The 19918-nt window shown below is 38.8% G+C and overlaps 1 protein-coding gene across 1 annotated transcript in view; it reads left to right on the forward strand.

Moving 5' to 3' along the window:
• LOC150078633 (solute carrier family 12 member 4-like) overlaps nucleotides 1-19918 on the forward strand; it is a 643041-nt gene that overhangs the window by 452093 nt on the left and 171030 nt on the right. The window contains exon 20 of the mRNA XM_090383812.1: nucleotides 18870-18986. Within this exon, the coding sequence (XP_090239938.1) occupies nucleotides 18870-18986 (117 nt within the window). The remainder of the gene's footprint in view (nucleotides 1-18869; nucleotides 18987-19918) is intronic.

Consider the following 19918-nt stretch of genomic DNA (forward strand, 5'->3'; position numbering starts at 1 on the left):
AGCTACCCTAACACAACCCATGTGTTTTCTTGTACACAATGACTCCCAGCAGTCTCTGAAATATCCTGCATGTTGTTTTCCAGGCTGCTGCTCATTCCAATAGAAGCAGTGCAAGAATCACTTTCGCCTCTGCCAGTGGCTACTGTTAATCTATTACTCCTTGTATCCCTCCAAACTAGCAGTTTTCTGACCCACATAACTCTGTCTCAATAGCATCAGCAAATATTCTTGCACCCTTTCTATTTAAGTGTATCCCATCCCTGTAGAAGCAGTTTCTCCTGTTAACAAGTACAGACCAGGCTGAAAAAAATTCTATCCCTTATGATAAAAAAACTGTTAAATGGTATACTGAGAGGAGAAGAAATACTGACAGAAATGACAACAGGATATATCACATCAATTTATAAGAAGGGCAATCAGAAAAGCTGTTCAAATTACAGAGGAATATGCATCCTGAACCCGCTGTTAAAGATTCTCGGAAAATGGAACAGGAACCATTTAGAAGCCCGAATCGAGCTGTGAGAAGAACAAAGTGGTTTTTCAGCCAAGAGATCATGTATAGACCATATCTCAATAGTACAACAGATCCTTGAAAAATGCCAACCGAAAGGAAAAGAAATCTTTATGATTTTTATTGACCTTGAAAAGGCATATTACAGTGTCTCAAGAAAACTCTTATGGGAAGCACTGAAAGAGGCAAATATTGATGGACAACTGATTATTGTAATTAAAACAATTTACAGGAATAGCAGATGCAGAATTAAAGTGGTTGTCACCTGAATTCCACTTCAAAAAGCTTATTACAAGGCTGTTGCATGTCACCAACACTTTTCAAAATTTATATCAACATCTGCCTAAGATCCTGGTCAAAAAAAATGCTGATTAATAAGAACACCTATATTCACAATTTACTTTTTTGCAGATGATCAGGTGGCGATAGTGCAAGACTTAGAAGATTCAGACTATATATGTCATCAATTGTTTGAGGAATATAAACAATGGGGTCTAAAAATCACTTTTAGCAAGACTGAAATGTCTTCAGGATCAGGACACATTCTAAATATTGCAGGTGTTAAAATCAAAGTGATAAATTAAAATATTTGAGATCGATCTTACAAAGTGATGGATCATCCCAAGCAGAGATCAATAAGAGAATTGCAGATGGCAGAAAGGCTATCACTATGTTAAATTCTGATCCATGGAACAGAAATATCCTAAATAAAATAAAGAAATTTATATTTCAAACAATTGTACAGAGTCTTCTATTGTATGGAGCGGAAACCTGGACGTTGAATAGGCGAATGGAAAACAAATTGCTCTCCAGAAATGGATTTTTGGAGATGCTCAGCATGAACTTCTAGAAGAGACAGAAAATGAAATGAAGACATAAGAGAGAAAATGGAAGCGAAAAAGAATATTTGACACTATCAAAGAAAAGCATATAACATGGTATGGACATGGAAAATGGATGCAAGAAACCAGATATCCAAAGGCTATCCTGTTTACTATAGTCTTGGGGTAGTGCCTGGTTACTGATTAGCATTAGAAGAGGCATATGATACAAGAAAGCAAGCTTATGCAGCATCAGCCAAGGGGGGGAAAAAACCTCCCATTTCACCCCTCCATTCGTTCCAGATGCCTGTCCAGCTCAGTCTTAAATTTATTTAGGCTATCAACTTCCACAACAAATGATGGAAGTCTGTTCCACCAATCAACTACCCACTGGCTAAAGGCAAATTTCCACACATCTATTCTACAATTGTCTTTTCTCAATTTGAATCTGTGCCCCCTCAGGTTCTTAATCTGAGCAAGAGGAAGAACCTCATCAGCATTCAGTTTGCTCAACCCATTCAAGGCTTTATACACCTCAATCAGACCACCTCACAGGTGCCTACTCTCCAGGTGCTGCAATTTGCAGAACTTAAGCCTTTCTTGTTAAGAGCACCCCTTTGTTCCCCTCACCAATCTTGTTGCCCTTCTGTCTTCACTAATACTCATTCTAGCAACTCTACATCTTTCCTAAAATGAGGCCTCCAGACCTGTACACAGTACTCTAGGTTTGGCCTGACCGTTGCTTGTATAACGGGATAATCACCTGCCTGTTCCTGTGAGAAAAATTCCTATATATCATTGAGACTCCATGAATTACCCCCAGGTCTTTATCACTTTCCATGGTTATTGCTACCCATATGCAGTACTTTGCATTTGTCAATGTTAAACTTCAGTTGCCACTTCTCAGCCCACTTGCCCAACTTATCCGGATAGTTGGAATAGAATACTGTCTTTACAACCCTGCCAACCTTTGTATTATCTGCAAACTTGGACATTACTGATGAAGGTATATCAGTTTTATTGTTGATAAATATACAAAACAACAATGGCCCAACACCAAACCCTGGGGAACTCCACTAATAACATTTGTCCACGAAGAGCAGTGTCCATTGATTACCACTCTCTGTTGTCTCCCACTCAACCATCCCTTTATCCATTGTAGCAATTTACCCTTAATGCCATACCTCTCCAATTTGTATAGCAGTCTTCCATGTGTAACAGTATCAAAAGCTTTCCTGAAATCCAAGTATATGATATCAAAATTATTTTGGCATTCAGTTCCTTTGTGACCACATCATAGTATCCAATCAAATTGTTCAGACAAGACCTCCCTTTAACAAACCATGCTGTGTCTTAACTATTACTGCAGTCTTGTCTAGATGATCCTGCAATGCTTCTTTAGCATTAGCATTAGTAGAGGCATTTGATGCAAGAAAGCAAGCTTATGCAGCATCAGCCAAAAAAAACCACTTCCACTTCACCCCTCTGTTCGTTCAAAATACCTGTTCAGCTGAGCCTTAAACTTATTTAGGCTATCAACTTCCACGACAAGGGATGGAAGTCTGTACCACCAACCAACCACTCGCTGGCTAAAGGCAAATTTCCGCACGTCTGTCCTACATCTGTCTTTCCTCAATTTGAATTTATGCCCTCTCAGGTGATTATTCTGAGCGAGAGGAAGAATCCCATCAGCATTGAGCATGCTCAAACCATTCAATGCTTTATACACCTCTATCAGATCACCTCGCTGGTGCCTAGTCTCCAGACACTGTAATTTGCAAAACTTAAGCCTTTCTTCGTAAGAGCACCCCTTTGTTCCATTCACTAATCATGTTGCCCTTCTCTGTACTCGTTCCAGCAGCTCTACATCCTTCTTGAAATGAGGCCTCCAGACCTGTATACAGTACTCTAGGTGTAGCCTACCATTGCCTTATACAAGGGAATAATCAGCTCCTTATCCCTGCTAGAAAAATTCCTATATATCATTGACAATACACCATGAGCTACTCTTGCAGCCCGTCTGCACTGCTCAGAGAACTTCATATCTGCCTGCACAACCACCCCCAGGTCCCTTTCATTCTCTACCACTGTCAGTGTAGTACCACAGAGCTGATACGTTGCTCTGGGGTTGCTGTTTCCCATGTGTAGTACTTTACATTTGTCAATGTTAAACTTCATTTGCCACCTCTCAGCCCATCTGCTCAACCTTTCCAGATCCTGTTGCAGCAGCATAGTGTCAGTAGTGTCCTTGACAACCCTGCCTACCTTTGTATCGTCTGCAAACTTCGACATTAAGCTTGATATACCATCATCACTATCATTTATGAATACAGAAAACAATAATGGACCCAACACTGAGCCCTGAAGGACTCCACTAATAACATTTAGTCCACGATGAGCAGTGTCCATTGATTACCACTCTCTGTCTTCTCCCCCTCAGCCACCCCTTTATCCACAGCAGCAATTTGCCTCCAATGTCACACTGCTCCAATTTGTGCAGCAGTCTTCCATGTGCAACAGTATCAAAAGCCTTTCTAAGATCCAAGTATATAATATCAAAGTTATTCCCTGCATCCAGTTCCTTTGTGACCGCATCATATTATCCAATCAAATTGGTCAGGCAAGACTTCCCCTTTACAAAACCATGCTGTGTCCGAGCTATAACTGAAGTCTTGTCTAAATGATCCTGCAGTGCTTCTTTAACTAGTGCCTCCATTAATTTTCCTGGAACAGAAGTTAAACTCACAGGTCTATAATTGCTTGTGTCAGCCTTTGATCCTCCTTTGTGAATTGGGGTCACATTTGCACATCTCCAGTCTGCGGGTACCTCCCCTGAGTCCAAGGAAGCTCTCATAATTATGGCTAAGGGTTTTCTTACTTCCTCTGCTGCCTCCTTTAATATAACTGGATAGATCCCATCCACCCCGGGTGCCTTTAAACAGTGATTCCATTATTTTCCTCGGAACACAAGTTAAACTAACAGGTCTATAGTTACTTGTGTCACCTTTTAAAACCCCCTTTGTGAATTGGTGATATTTGCACACCTCCAGTCCATGGGGACCTTCCCCGAGTCCAATTAAGCTCTCATATTTATCGCTAAGGGTTTGCTTACTTCTTCTGCTGCCTCCTTTAATATAACTGGATAGATGCCATCCACCCCAGGTGCTGTCCTTATGTTTAATTTCAACAATTTCTCCTCCACTTTGCTCTCAGTTACTAAAAAATCACTTAGCTCCCTGTTAGAGTTTGATAAACATCTGGCACTCCCCCCATTGAATAAATGCTTTATGTGTGAATGTAAATGCAAAATACTCATTCAGTTTATCAGCTACCCTAGCATGATCATCAGTAGTCAACCCATCTATGTTAAGTGGTCCAATCTGATTCATCCTTTTCCTTCCAAAGTTTCCATAAGTAAAGAACTCCTTGCTGTTTTTCTTTGCATCATTTGCCAAGGATTTCTCGTAATCTTCCTTCACCTGCGTAACCTCCTTGGTGACTTGATTACAGACTAGTTTATATCTGTTATAGGCTTCTGTGTCACCTGATAATTTATATGCCTCCCATACATTTTCATTCTCTGCCACCAGCCTTATTAGTTCATCTGACATCCATTTAGGCCTAAACCTTGAACAGTATTTCTTAGTTGGAATGAAAAGCATGGTAGCCTCCAAGATTAAGTCCGTGAAGGCCCATTTAGAATTCAATGTTGGTCACATCATCAGTTGATCCAACTGTACAGAATTTAAAAACTGTCTGAGACCAATTTAGTTACCTTTAAGAAAGCAAAAGCCCTTCCCTTTAGCCTTGATCGTAGTTACATCTTTAATAATTCCGACATCAGTACATTGTGATCACTGTCACCTGCGGCGCCTCCGTAGCCAGGTGGGAAGGAGCAGCAGTGCGTAGCACACGCTTCTTGATTAGACCGGGGTTCGAGCCCGTCACCACCAAATACGGAAGATGCGGAAAGGTCAGGGAATGACCACCGCATATCCCGGAGCAATATGGCCTTAGTTGCTAATGCTCCTAAAAAACAAACAGTTTAAACTGTCACCTGCTGATTTCTTAATGCATGAATAATCACTGCTGATAATCATATCAAGAGTATTACTCCCTCCGGTTGCCTCTCAAACTTTGGTGCTGTAGAAAACAGTCATCCAATAAATCCACAAAAGTCTTGATAGTGTGCGAGTGGCCAATCCACAAGTTCCCATCAATATCTGGAAAGTTACAATCCCCCATTATAAGACATTCTGATTTACTGGCCACTCTATTTCTCTGTACAATTGCTCATTATACTCATCAGATTCATTAGGCCTAAAACACACACCTACTCATTTTTCCTTTCCCAGTGCTTATGTCACACCAAACAGACTCAACATTGCATTGTCCCCCAACATCAATTTTATGCACTTCCTTATATTTTGTGTTTCTTAACTAACGAAATAACCCCTTCCTCCCTCCCTCCTTCCTTCCTTCCTGTACACATTGTACTCTCTAAATTCCAATCCTGCACTGCTTATGTCAGTGTGACACCACATCCCTGATATCCCAACAACATCTGCCTTTGATGTCTTGACTAGCACTTCAAGCTCATCAAATTTATGAACTATACTACTAGCATTGGTGTACATGCAAGTATACATGCACCTGTTTCTACTCTTAATTACCCTAACACAGCCCATGTATTTATTTGTTCCACTATGACTTCTAGCAGTGCTGGAAATCTTTGCTGCCTTGCTTTCCAGACTGCTGCTCATTCTAATAGAAGCATCCTGGAATGGATACCTCCTGGAAGAAGGAGAAGGGGAAGACCTAGGAGGACATGGATGGACAAAATACGGGAGTTTTATGACAGCCCGAGGCTTAACCGACCAAGATACCTTGTCAGGGAATGACCACAGCATATTCCGCAGCAATACGGCCTTAGTTGCTAATGCTCCTAAAAACCAAAAGAATAAACAATAACAAACAAAAACCAAGATACCTTGAATCGCATTTTATGGCAGGAAAAAATTCTTACCAAAAAATAACTGAGGAAACGCATTGTAAAAGTAGGCTGAGGAAACGCATTGTAAATGGAAACACTTCTCTTGAAGAAGCACTTCCACAACGACAGATGAAATTTAATTCCAGCTATCTACCTCTCGCTGGCTAAAGGCAAATTTCCACACATCTATTCTACAACTGTCATTCCTCAATTTTAAAAACAGCAACCCTTTGTTCCATTCACTAATCTTGTTGCCCTTAGCATTACCATTAGTAGAGGCATTTGATGCAAGAAAGCAAGCTTATGCAGCATCAGCCAAAAAAAATAAAATATTAAATAAAATAAATAAATAAAAAATAACCACTTCCACTTCACCCCTCTGTTCGTTCAAAATACCTGTTCAGCTGAGCCTTAAACCTATTCAGGCTATCAACCTCCACGACAAGGGATGAAAGTTTGTTCCACCAACCAACCACCCGCTGGCTAAAGGCAAATTTCCTCACATCTATCCTACATCTGTCTTTCCTCAATTTGAATTTATGCCCTCTCAGGTGATTATTCTGAACAAGAGGAAGAATACCATCAGCATTGAGCATGCTCAAACCCTTCAAGGCTTTATACACCTCTATCAGATCACCTCGCTGGTGATTAGTCCCCAGACACTGTAATTTGCAAAACTTAAGCCTTTCTTCGTAAGAGCACCCCTTTGTTCCATTCACCAATCTTGTTGCCCTTCTCTGTACTTGTTCCAGCATCTCTACATTCTTCTTGAAATGAGGCCTCCAGACCTGTATACAGTAATCTAGGTGTGGCCTGACCATTGCCTTATACAAGGGAATAATCACCTCCTTGTCCCTGCTAGAAAAATTCCTATATATCATCGACAATACACCATGAGCTACTCTTGCAGCCCGTCTGCACTGCTCAGAAAACTTCATATCTGCCTGCACAACCACCCCCAGGTCCCTTTTATTGTCTGTCAGTGTAGTACCACAGAGTTGATACGTTGTTCTTTCCCATATGTAGTACTTTACATTTGTCAATGTTAAACTTCATTTGCCACCCCTCAGCCCATCTGCTCAACCTTTCCAGATTCCGTTGTAGTAGCATAGTGTCAGTAGTGTCCTTGACAACCCTGCCAACCTTCGTATCGTCTGCAAACTTGGACATTAAACTTGATATACCATCATGAATATCATTTATAAATACTGAAAACAATAATGGACCCAATACTGAACCCTGAGGGACTCCACTAATAACATTAGTCCCCGATGAGCAGTGTCCATTGATTACCACTGTCTGTCTTCTCCCCCTTCAACCACCCCTTTATCCATAGCAGCAATATGCCTCCAATGCCACACTGCTCCAATTTGTGCAGCAGTCTTCCATGTGCAACAGTAACAAAAGCCTTTCTAAGATCCAAGTATATAATATCAAAGTTATTCCCTGCATCCAGTTCTTTCGTGACTGCATCATAGTATCCAATCAAATTGGTCAGGCAAAACTTCCTCTTAACAAAACCATGCTGTGTCTGAGCTATAACTGAAGTCTTGTCTAGATGATCCTGCAGTGCTTCTTTAACCAGTGCCTCCATTAATTTTCCGGAAACAGAAGTTAAACTAACAGGTCTATAACTACTTGTGTTGCCCTTTGATCCTCCTTTGTGAATTGGGGTCACATTTGCACATCTCCAGTCCATGGGTACTTCCCCTGAGTCCAACGAAGCTCTCATAATTATGGCTAAGGGTTTGCTTACTTCCTTTGCTGCCTCCTTTAATATAACTGGATAGATCCCATCCACCTCAGGTGCCTTTCTTGTATTTATCTTCAACAATTTCTCCTCCACTTTACTCTCAGTTATTACAAGATTCTCTCGCTTACTGCCAGAGTTGAATACACCTCTGGCATTCCTCTCGCTGAATAACTCCTCATGTGTGAATGTCGATGCAAAATATTCATTTAGTTTGTTAGCTACCTGAGCAGGATCATCAACAGTTGACCCATCCATATCAAGTGGACCAATTTGATTCATCCCCTTCCTTCTAGAGTTTACATAGGTAAAGAACTCTTTGCTGTTTTTCTTTGCATCCCTTGCCAAAGATTTCTCGTAATCTGCCTTTGCCTTCCTAACCTCCTTTGTAACTTGGTTACAGATCAACTTGTATCTATCATAGGCTTCTGTGTCACGTGTTAATTTGTATGTATCCCACGCATTTTTCTTCTCTGCCATATGTCTCTTTAGTTCATTTGACATCCACTTAGGCCTAAACCTTGAACAATATTTCTTAGTTGGTATGTAAAGCAGTAGCTTTCAAGATACGTTCTTTGAATGCTTCCCATTTTGCATTTGCTGTTGGTAACATCATCAGTTGGTCCCACTGTATAGAATTTAAATACTGTCTCAGTCCATCATAGTCGCCTTTACGAAAGCAATAACCCTTCCCTTACCCCTAATGGTAGTTACCTCTTTGAGTAAATCCCACTTCAGCACACTGTGACCACTGCCACCTAGTGGTTAATTTACCTGCAGATTCTTAATGCATGAAGAATCACTACTGATAATCAAATCAAGAGTATTACTCTCTCTAGTTGCCTCCCGAACATGCTGATGTAGAAAATAATCATCCAATAAATCCACAAAAGCCTTGCTAGTGTGTGAGTGACCAGCCCCCAAATTCCAGTCAATATCTGGGAAATTAAAATCCCCCATTATAAGACTCTCTGATTTACTGGCCCACTCTATTTCCCTGTACAATTTCTTATTATAGTCATCAGAGTCATTAGGCCTATAGCACACTCTCTTCTGCCCTTCTCTGTATTTGTTCTAGTAGCTCAACATCTTTCCTAAAATTAGGTCTCCAGACCTGTATGCAGTACTTAAGATGTGGCCTGACCATTGCCTTATCCAAGGGGATCTTGTAATCACATCTTTATCCCTGCTAGCAAAAGGAATTTTGCTCACCCAAGAGTAGCTTATGGGGTCATTGACATGAGCCCATGAACTACTCTTGTAGCCTGTCATTACTGTCAGAATACTTCATATCTGACTGCACAATTTCTCCCCGGTCTTTTTCATTATCCACTACCCTCAGTGTAGTACTCATATTTGGGATGTTACTTTGGAGTTACTGCTACCCATATGCAGTACTTTGCATTTGTCAATGTTAAAACTTCAGATGCCACCTCTCAGTCCATTATGCTCAACTTTTCAGATCCAGCTGCAGTCTACCCAACAATCTACCCAACCTTTGTATCGTCTGCAGACTTGGACATTAAGCCTGATATACCTTCATCAGGGGTTTAGAGGGGAACAGGTATCCTGTGTGTTAACAGACACTCAGTCTAAAACACTGACGGATCCAATATCTTTCTATTACAGAAGATTTTGGAGAAGTCCAGTTGGCCTGCCTCCCTAAAATTCACTCATGCACACCTTCTCGATGGTAAGCCCTGTTACGTCACTTAGGTGGAAACGAATGTGTAGAGTGGTTCTCTTCGTGATGCCTGGTCAGCGTGAAAAGGAAAAGACCAAACCCTCCAGCATATGACAGCACGACAAAACAAATGGCCCTCAGTCTCCAGCGGCTTTCACTCCCCCTCTTACGGCAGTGAGAGGATCAGAATGGAAGCAGAGGGTACTAAGAATCTCTGGATATGACCAGGCTGCCATGGACGGAAACTGAACTTGGCCTGTTACAACGTAAGATCACTCATCAATGAAGACAGGATATTAGAGCTGGAAAAGGAATTAGAAAATGTGAATTGGAATATCATCGATTTGGCTGAAACAAGAAGAAATTAATCATTTATAAGTTTATCAAGTGGAAATCTGCTGAACACCAATGGAAACAGTGAAAGGAGTGAAGGTGAAGTTGGGTTTCTGGTCCATAAAGATTTAAAAAACAATATTTTGGAATTAAAAAGTACATCACCAAGGGTGTCAAGACTAATACTCAAGATTTCTAAGAGGTACAAGCTAAAGTTTATAATGATTTATGCACCAACATCAAGCCATGATGATGAAGAGGTTGAAGAAATGTACACCGAAATTGAGAGTCTTCTAGATGAGCAGAAAACCCACTACACTATTATTATGGGAGACAGGGGAACTATAGGAAATTTTGGAATTGGTGAAAGAAATGAAAGAGGTGAAAGACTTGTGGAATTTGCAGAATCTCAAGGACTGTCAGTAATGAACACTTTTTTCAAGAAAAGGGTGAACAGAAAGTGGACATGGAAGAGTCCAAATGGATTAACTACTAATGAAATCGACTTCAAACTCACTAACAGAAGATATATTGTGAATGATGTCCTGAATAAGGTAAATGTTGGAAGTGATCACAGAATGGTAAGATGTACACTTGATATAGATGTAGGAAAGGAAAGGAAAAAACTGACTCGAGTAAATAATACAAAGGTCTTTGAGATAACAGAAGAGGGGATAAAGCAGTATGTACTGGAACTTAAGAACAAGTTTGAGCTTCTGTAGACTGCTGAGGACCAAGATATCGACGAGGAATATTACAACTTTTTGAAAGTGATAAAGCCCAAGAAACCTATAGGGAAAAATAAATCCAAAGAAGAAAAAATTAGTCAAGAAACACTTGTCATGATGAACCGAAGACGACAAATGAAAAGCAAGAAAAACACTGACAGGGAGAAAATTGAGTATACTGAGTGATGCAAAGCCATTAGAAAGAGACTCAGAGAGGACATAAGAAGATTTAACACAAGAAAAGTAGAACAAGCATTAAGGGAAAACAAAGGATTTAAATCAGCAGCCATGAGCAGTAATACAGAAAGACAAATGATACTGAAACTGAAGAATAGCGATGGTGTACTTATAAACAGCAGAGAAGGCATAATTCAAATAGCAGAAGACTACTATAGAGAATTATACAAGGAGCGAGGGAATGATGCCAGCAGTGGGGAAGATGGATTGCAAATTAGCAACACATATGACATACCCAATATTCTTCCTGATGAGGTAGAACATGCATTGAAGAAAATGAAGAATCAGAAAGCCCCGGGGGAAGATGAAGTTACTGTAGAGTTGTTAAAATTGGGAGGAAGAGACATAACACAAAAACTGGCAAGGCTCTTCACAAAGTGCATTAGAAAAGGTGTGACACCTAAGCAGTGGAATAATGCAATCATAGTTTTGCTACATAAGAAAGGAGATAAATCCTAAATTGGAAATTATAGACCAATTAGCTTATTATCCCACATCTACAAGTTGTTCACAAGGGTCATTACTAACAGATTAGAAAGAATACTTAATGAGAATCAATCAAAAGAGGAAGCTGGCTTTAGGACAGGATTCCCAACTATGGATCACCTTCACGTAATATCACAGCTAATGGAGAAAGCAAATGAATATAAAACACCATTATGCTTGGCATTTGTGGATTATGAAAAGGCATTTGACTCCATGCAGCGTAAGGCAATGTTTCGGGCACTGGAAAGACAAGGCATAGATACCCCCACATATTATGATTTTGAAGAAAATATATGAGAATGCTACCTCCATTATTAGACTAGACAAAGACAGTAGGAAATTTAAAATCGAGAAAGGAATTCGACAAGGAGACACAATATCTCCGAAGCTGTTTACTGCTGCCCTTGAGGAAGCTTTCAGAAGATTAGACTGGACACAGAAAGGAGTCAATGTGAACGGAGAGTACCTAAACCATTTACAATTTGCAAATGACATTGTGGTCATAAGCCACGATCCCAAAGAATTAGAGGAAAATCTTAATCACTTATGCAAAGTTAGTAGGGATTTTGGACTAAAGATGAATATAAACAAAAGTAATGATGAATAAGTATGCCACAGAAAGGGAAATAATGATTGAAGGAGCAGTAATTGAAAAGGTGGAGTCATATACTTATCTGGGACAAGTTATTAGCTGTAATAATGATAAATGGCTGGAAGTCAAGAGAAGAATAAATTTTGGATGGATAGCATTCAGGAAATATAGTCACATACTGAGGAGCAATATTCCAGTTTGTCTGAAACATAAAATAATGAACTAATGTATCCTACCCACCAATGGAAGTGAAACTTGGGCACTCACCAAAAGAATGGAAGAGAAGCTGAGAACTACACAGCGAAGAATGGAACAAATTATATTGGGAATCAGACTGTTAGATAAGAAGAGAAACACATGGATTAGGCAGCAAACTCAAATAAAGGACATTCTTGTCAAAACTAAAGAACTAAAATGGTCTTGGGCAGGACACATAGCTCGAAGACATGATAACAGAATGGTACCCAAGAGGAGCTAGAAGAAAACCTGGAAGACAAAGGCAGAGATGGATAGATGAAATTCATGAGTTTGGGGGTAGTAAATGGATGGCCAGTGCTCAAAACAGAATGAACTGGAAAGTTGCTGGAGAGGCCTTCATCCTGCAGTGGATTGAAAATGGCTGATGATGATGACCTTCATCAATATCATTGATAAATACAGAAAACAATGGGCACAACATGGACCCCCTGGTGAACTCCACTAATAACATTTGTCCATGAAGAGCATGAATTTGTCCATTGATTACCACTCTGTCTTCTCCCATCAACCATCCTTTTTTCCATTGTAGCAACTTGCCCTTAATTCCATACTGCTGTAAATTTTACAGTAGTCTTTCATGTGCAACAGTATCAAAAGCTTTCCTAAAATCCAAGTATATGATATCCAAATTATAAGCTTCTGTGTCACATGTTAATTTATATGTATTCCATGCATTTTTCTTCTCTGCCACAAATCTCATTAGTTCATCTGACATCCATTTAGGCCTCAATCTTGAGCAGTATTTCTTAGTTGGTATGAAAAACCTACTAGCTCCAAGATTAATTCCTTGAATGCTTCCCATTTAGAATTTGCTGTTGGTAACATCTAGAATTTAAACACTGTGTGAGACCACTGTAGTCACCTTTACAAAAGCAAAAAACCCTTCCCTTTACTCCTGATGGTAGTTACAGCTTTGAGTAAATCCCATATCAGTTTACTGTGATCACTGCCACTTAGTGGTTCCTCTATCTGCAGATTCTTAATGCATGAACAATCATTGCTAATAAGCAGATCAAGAATATTACTCCCTCTGGGTTGCCTTTTGAACATGCTGCTGCAGAAAACAGTCATCCAATAAATCCCCAAAAGTATTTTTAGCATGTGACCGACAAACCCACAAGTTCCAATCTGTATGTGGAAAGTTAAAATCCCCCATTATAAAACAATCTAATTTACTGACCTGCCTTATTTCTCTGTACAGTTGTTCATTGTACTCATTAGTCATTCGGCCATTAACACACTCCTGCTCTCAATTTTGTTTTAGTATTAGTATTAGCAAAGGCAGTATGGTGCAAAGAAGCCTATGGCTTATGCTGAACCATCAAAAAAATATTAAAATAATAAAATAAAATAAAAAAATAAGAATAAAATTAAAATAATAATAATGATTAATAAGAGAAAAGAAATAGACAGTCTATGCATTTCTCTTCTCCCATAGGTAATTCAGCTGACCTTTGAATTTCTCCACACTGTCAGCCTCTACCAGCCATGTGGGTAACTTATTCCAGTAATTTATAACTTGCTGGTTAAAATAAAACTTCCTGCAATCCAGTCTAAATATCCCCCCCTCCATAACTTGAAATTATGGTCCCTTGTTTTTGAATAATTTATAACTGTCTAAATTGTGTCCTCATTCATTTTGCTTATGCCTCTCAGAGCCTTAAAGACCTCAATCAAGTCTCCTCTAAGGTGTCTAGTTTCCAAGCTGTGCAACCCACATATTCGAAGTCTTTCCTCATATGGACGCCCCTTTTGCTCATCTCACCAAGCAAGTTATTCATCTTTGGACCCTTTCAAGAAGGTGCGGTCTCCATACTTGAACACAGTATTCTAAGTGTGGTCTGATAATAGCCTTATATAATGGAATTATCACATCCTTATCTCTACTAGGAAATGTTCGATAAATCATCGTTAGGACACCATGGAACTTTCTTGCAACTAGGCTACAATGCTCGAAGAACTTCATGTCTGATCATATCGTGACACCCAATTCCCTTTCATCCACTACTGGCTTTAGTTCATCACCACCAAGTGTATAAGTTTTTTTGGGGTTACTCTTCCCAGGTGCAATACCTTACACTTTGCTAGATTAAATCAAAGCCACGTTTCTGACCATCCCTGAAGTCTACATGGGTCACTCTGAAGAAGCTCTGCTTGACAGTGATCATTAACTACTCTTTCAATCTATACATCACCTGCAAATTTAGCCATCACATCCTCTATCCCTTCATCAATATCATTTAAGAAAATCAAAAACAATAGTGGTGCTAATGTTTGTTTGTTACTTGGTTTTTAGGAGCATTAGCAACTAAGGCCATATTGCTCTGGGGATATGCAGTGGTCATTCTCTGACCTTTCCGCATCCTCCGTATTTGGTGGTCACGGGCTCGAACCCTGGTCTAATCAATAAGCGTGTGCTCCTGCCCACCTGGCTACGGAGGCACCCAGTGCTAATGTGATGCTTGGGGTACCCCCACTTCTTACATCAACCCAATCTGAGGAATAACCATTTATCACAACCCTCTGCCTTCTGCTCTGAAGCCATTTAGCTGTCCATCTAAGGATAACTGCTCATGTGGGACTGAGTCAAATGCTTTGCTGAAATCCAAATAAACAATGTCAAAATTATTCCCCAAGTCCACCTCTTGCGTGACCCTGTCAAAATAGCTAACCAGATTAGTTAAACACAATTCCCCCCCTTGACAAAACCATGCTGAGTATCCTTCAGAATTCCATTTCTATCTAAAAGATCCTGAATTCCACCCTTGATCATTGTCTCCATGATTTTCCCTACCACTGAAGTTAGACTAACTAGCCGGTAATTTCCCATTTTAGTCTTAGAACCGCCCTTATGTATTGGAGATATATTGGCACTTTTTAAATCCAATGGAATCACTCCTGAGTACAGTGATGCTCTCATAATTAGCCTCACTTGTTCAATGCACTCACTTGCCAACTCCCTTAAGATTATAGTGTATATGCCATCAACCCCAGGAGTCTTACTCTCCTGTAGGCTGGAAAGTTTTTTTCATTTAATAAACATGTGAAATTTCACCATTATTAGTTACATGTTTTTCACTTCACTACCATAATTTCTCATTGATGTTAAAGCTCTTTGCCAGCAATTTCTTATAGTCTGCCTTTGCCAACCTAACCTTTTCTGTGACACTATTACAGATCAATTTGTAGCTGTTATAGGCTTCAGTACTTTTTATTGCTCTTTAACTTTTCCATGCCATCTTTTTCTGCTCAAGTAATCTGGCAGCTTCATTATTCATCCAACTTTGTGGTTGAATAATGAAGTGGAGTATTTTTTTAATGTTATATAAGCATTCAAGGCTTCTGTGATTAATGTTTTAAAGGTATACCATAATTCAATTGTATTTGCTCTCTGTGAAATATCTACTCAGTTAATAGAGGCCATGTAGCATCTTAAGCCGTCGTAATTTCCTTTCCTGAAATATAACCCATTCCTTTGCCTTTAACTACTGCTACATCTCTCTTTAATCTCACCATAGAACTCTGTGTTCACTTCCTGTACTGTCAGTCTTATTATGTCATCTAGTTCATGGGTGATGATGAGATTTCTAGAGTATTCTTTTCCCTGACATATTGATACAAATAGTAATCATCTAGTTGATTTAAAAATTTTGTGGAGTTTCCTTCCCATTTGCTCCTATCAATTAGAGGCAAATTAAAATCACAAATAATAAGACATTCATGCTTACTTGCCCATTCCATTTGCATGTTGAGGCTGTCATCATAATCTTCACAATCACCTAGCCTTTAGATTACTCACACTCTCATTATACTTTTGCTTCCAACTATCTCGCACCATGCAGATTCTGTACTAGCATGCAAAACGTCTGAATCCAGCAAAGCTTTCATCGTTCTCAGGCTAGTTTTGATACACTAGCTTATCCGGAAGCCTGCTTAGAGAGTTACCAATAGGTTTAGTCCAGTGTACTGCCTAGCAGAAGGCCTTTGAACACCTTTTGGAGTTGTCCCCTCAAAATGTAAGGAAGATTGGATCTTACCATTATGTCCATCATAACCCCAAAAGACATCAATCATACTGCATGATGGAAAAGTTGGGGAGTTGCCCAAGCTTTGCTGTGGAGACTAAACAAGGGTTTCACCACTTCAGGTCTCCAATAAGCAAAGTATGGTATTGCCCCAGTTGATGAGAATCATCTACCACCCAGCATTGCTTGGTAACACTGAGAGGCAGCAATTCTCTGTATGATGTGGATGCCACAGCTCGACCCCTGCTTACATTGGTTCACACCTGGATGGTCACCTCCAGTACATTGGGTGCTATTTTTCAGTTCTTGCACATGGGTGTTATACCCAGGGTTACTAACAGTTCCACCGCTGGGTGCAAGTAGAACCGGACTTCACCGAAATTTGGTCCACTTGACTTGAGAGTCACCTGAATATTAGTTCCATCAGCACGAGAAATCACAAAATTATTATGAAATTGTGGATAAGCTAATTTTAGTATGCGGAGAGTTGGGATGCAACATGTTGTTAAAGCTTCATTTCCTTCATTCCCATTTAGACTTTTTTTTCCTGAAAACTTGGGAATGGTCTCCGATGAACATGGTGAAAGATGTGCCCTAACCATGGCCTTATACAATGGGATGATCACTTCTTTGTCCCTGCTGAAAAAGTTCCAATTTTTCATTGACCAAACACCATGAGGCTGTTCTAGCAGCTTGGTTGCACTGCTGTCTGAGCAGTTCAACCAAGCTGCTAGAACAGCCCCTTAGAATCTTCAAATTAAATTACCCCTTAAATAATATAATTATCCCTTAGAATCTTCAAATTAAATTTTCCATAAGGTTTAGATTGATGAATGTTCTTGTTGGTACCCATGTTAACAGGTTTTTACTACTTTGATGGCTGAGAAGTCAAAGTTGACCCCCCCCCACAACAAATAAAATTGGGCTGACCTTTTCTTTTCCATCACTATTTATATTAATTACTAATTTTCTAAGGTAATTGCACACTGTCCTAAGTCTGCATATGGATTTTCTTACATCCTTTATCATTTATTTACTTATTTAGCCATCCTTTATTTTATCATTTGTTTCTTTAATCTCCCTTCTCTTAGATTGAGGGTGCGGTTCAACATACATTCTTTAAATGTTACTATTTGAGTTTCAATCTCACCTTTATAACCTAGAATATGGTAAAAGTTATTTTACTCATACTGAATTGGTTGTATTAATGTTGCCTATCTATTCAATTTTTCCTATGTATTCTTTCTCATCAGAGCTAAACTACATAAATACAAGAAATGTAATTGCCTTCTGAGCTCAGAATAGTTCTGGCCTAAATCATATAACTGTATGTGCAGATTCAAAGCTAATCTAAATTAAGAATATGTATATATAAAGTGCTTTAGCATCATAATACACAGCCATTTCTGAATAAACAGAAAATTTTTAAGGCGGCATCGTTTTAGGTTATATCTCATATTGTGAATACCTTCACAACGAGTTGCCATGATATTGCACTACTTCGAATAAGTAACGCTTCACCTAAGGAGAAGACTAATGTTACTTATTCTCAGATAGGTACCACCACCCAGACGGCACCATTTCAGGGCTATTTGGCCCTTCTTCAGTGAGTGGGTAGGTACCCAAGTGATGCTTTAATCTCCCTTCTCTTAGATTGAGGGTGCGGTTCAACATACATTCTTTAAATGTTACTATTTGAGTTTCAATCTCACCTTTATAACCTAGAATATGGTAAAAGTTATTTTACTCATACTGAATTGGTTGTATTAATGTTGCCTATCTATTCAATTTTTCCTATGTATTCTTTCTCATCAGAGCTACCTACCCACTCACTGAAGAAGGGCCAAATAGCCCTGAAACGGCGCCGTCTGGGTGGTGGTACCTATCTGAGAATAAGTAACATTAGTCTTCTCCTTAGGTGAAGCGTTACTTATTCGAAGTAGTGCAATATCATGGCAACTCGTTGTGAAGGTATTCACAATATGAGATATAACCTAAAACGATGCCGCCTTAAAAATTTTCTGTTTATTCAGTTTATTCAGTTCTTGCACATGGGTGTTATACCCAGGGTTACTAATGGTTACTGTGTTATGTGTATTATGATGGTGTTATGTGTGTTATGTGTATTATAATACACAGGGTTACTGTGTATTATGATGCTAAAGCACTTTATATATACATAGTCCAAATTTGTTCGCAGCTTGAGGCTCTAGCCCTAAATGCACCTTAGTTTAAATTAAGAATATTGATTCCTGTTCCTCATTAAGCAGTTCTTTCCTGTTTCAAAGTAATAGACGTATTAACTTCTCACTTAGAATCGAAATGCCAGTTAACAGTTAAATAGACAGTAAGTTAGAAATTTTTTAAGTTATAAGAAATTTTCTCACCTACACTTTATGATTTATTTTTTAATATTAATGTCTGAAACCGGATCTTTCTTTTTTTATTTAGATACCGTTCGTAATGTGGCAGCTAGCAAAAATGCCCTCCTTATTCCAAAAGGAATTAGTCATTTCCCAGTTCACACTGAAAGAGTATCAGGAAATATTGATGTGTGGTGGATTGTGCGTATCCTTTTGAACAGTGCTTTATATTGTTGGTATTACAATGAGTATATCATAAAGAAATTAAGATGAAAAAAAAAACATAAAATTTAGTTTGATAAAAATCCTTTTGCTTTATTTCTAAGCTGTGTATGCTTTGATAATGCAAGATGAAGATCAGCTACTCATTTTTCAGAAGACAAATTTAAGGCAATTTGTCCTTTCCTCGCAATTGTTTTGCTGGACGTTGATAACTCTTCAAAGAGTGAATACGTTCCACCTCTCCATTGAGTTAAAATTTGGTTGCTTAGTGTTTAAAGTGAATTACATGTGAAAAGCCAAGATGTAAATATTTAGGTGCAGCTAAAACAGAAGAGCTAGCAACAGTGCATTTTTAGTTTCAAAAAGTTAGTATATCTAACTGAGAAATTTCAAAATTAGTTACTGATCAACAGACTGGAAATTTATCATAATGTATGATAATAATTTCAAAGAAGCACATTAAAATGTGCCTAATAAGTGATGCTGAGGAACATTTGAAAGTTGATTGTTGAATATATACAACAGTCTTTGTATATACAAAGATTGTTGGCTGGCAAAAGAACATATAGTTATATTGGATAAGATTCATTTGGAAATTCGAACAGAATTAGAAATTTATTAATATTTAATATTATTATAAATTAATAAAGATTATTAATTTAACTTTAAATTTAGAGATATGCCATATGTTTCCCTTTATGTGAATTTTATCAGCAGATTATGTATAAAAAACTTGAAAATAAAAGAATGACTGCTGCATACAGTTTTACTTCCATGGTATAACAAATAATGAAGCACATAATGGGTCATATGCTGTGGAAAAATGACTGGTTATATGCTTACACATGAAATATTGTTTTCACCACTTCATATGATGGAAATGATGTGTTTTCACCTTATGAAATGGCTGGCTTC

Source organism: Mastigoproctus giganteus, chromosome 10, assembly GCF_048544385.1.
Source record: "Mastigoproctus giganteus isolate SK-2022 chromosome 10, ASM4854438v1, whole genome shotgun sequence".
Lineage (NCBI taxonomy): Eukaryota > Metazoa > Arthropoda > Arachnida > Uropygi > Thelyphonidae > Mastigoproctus > Mastigoproctus giganteus.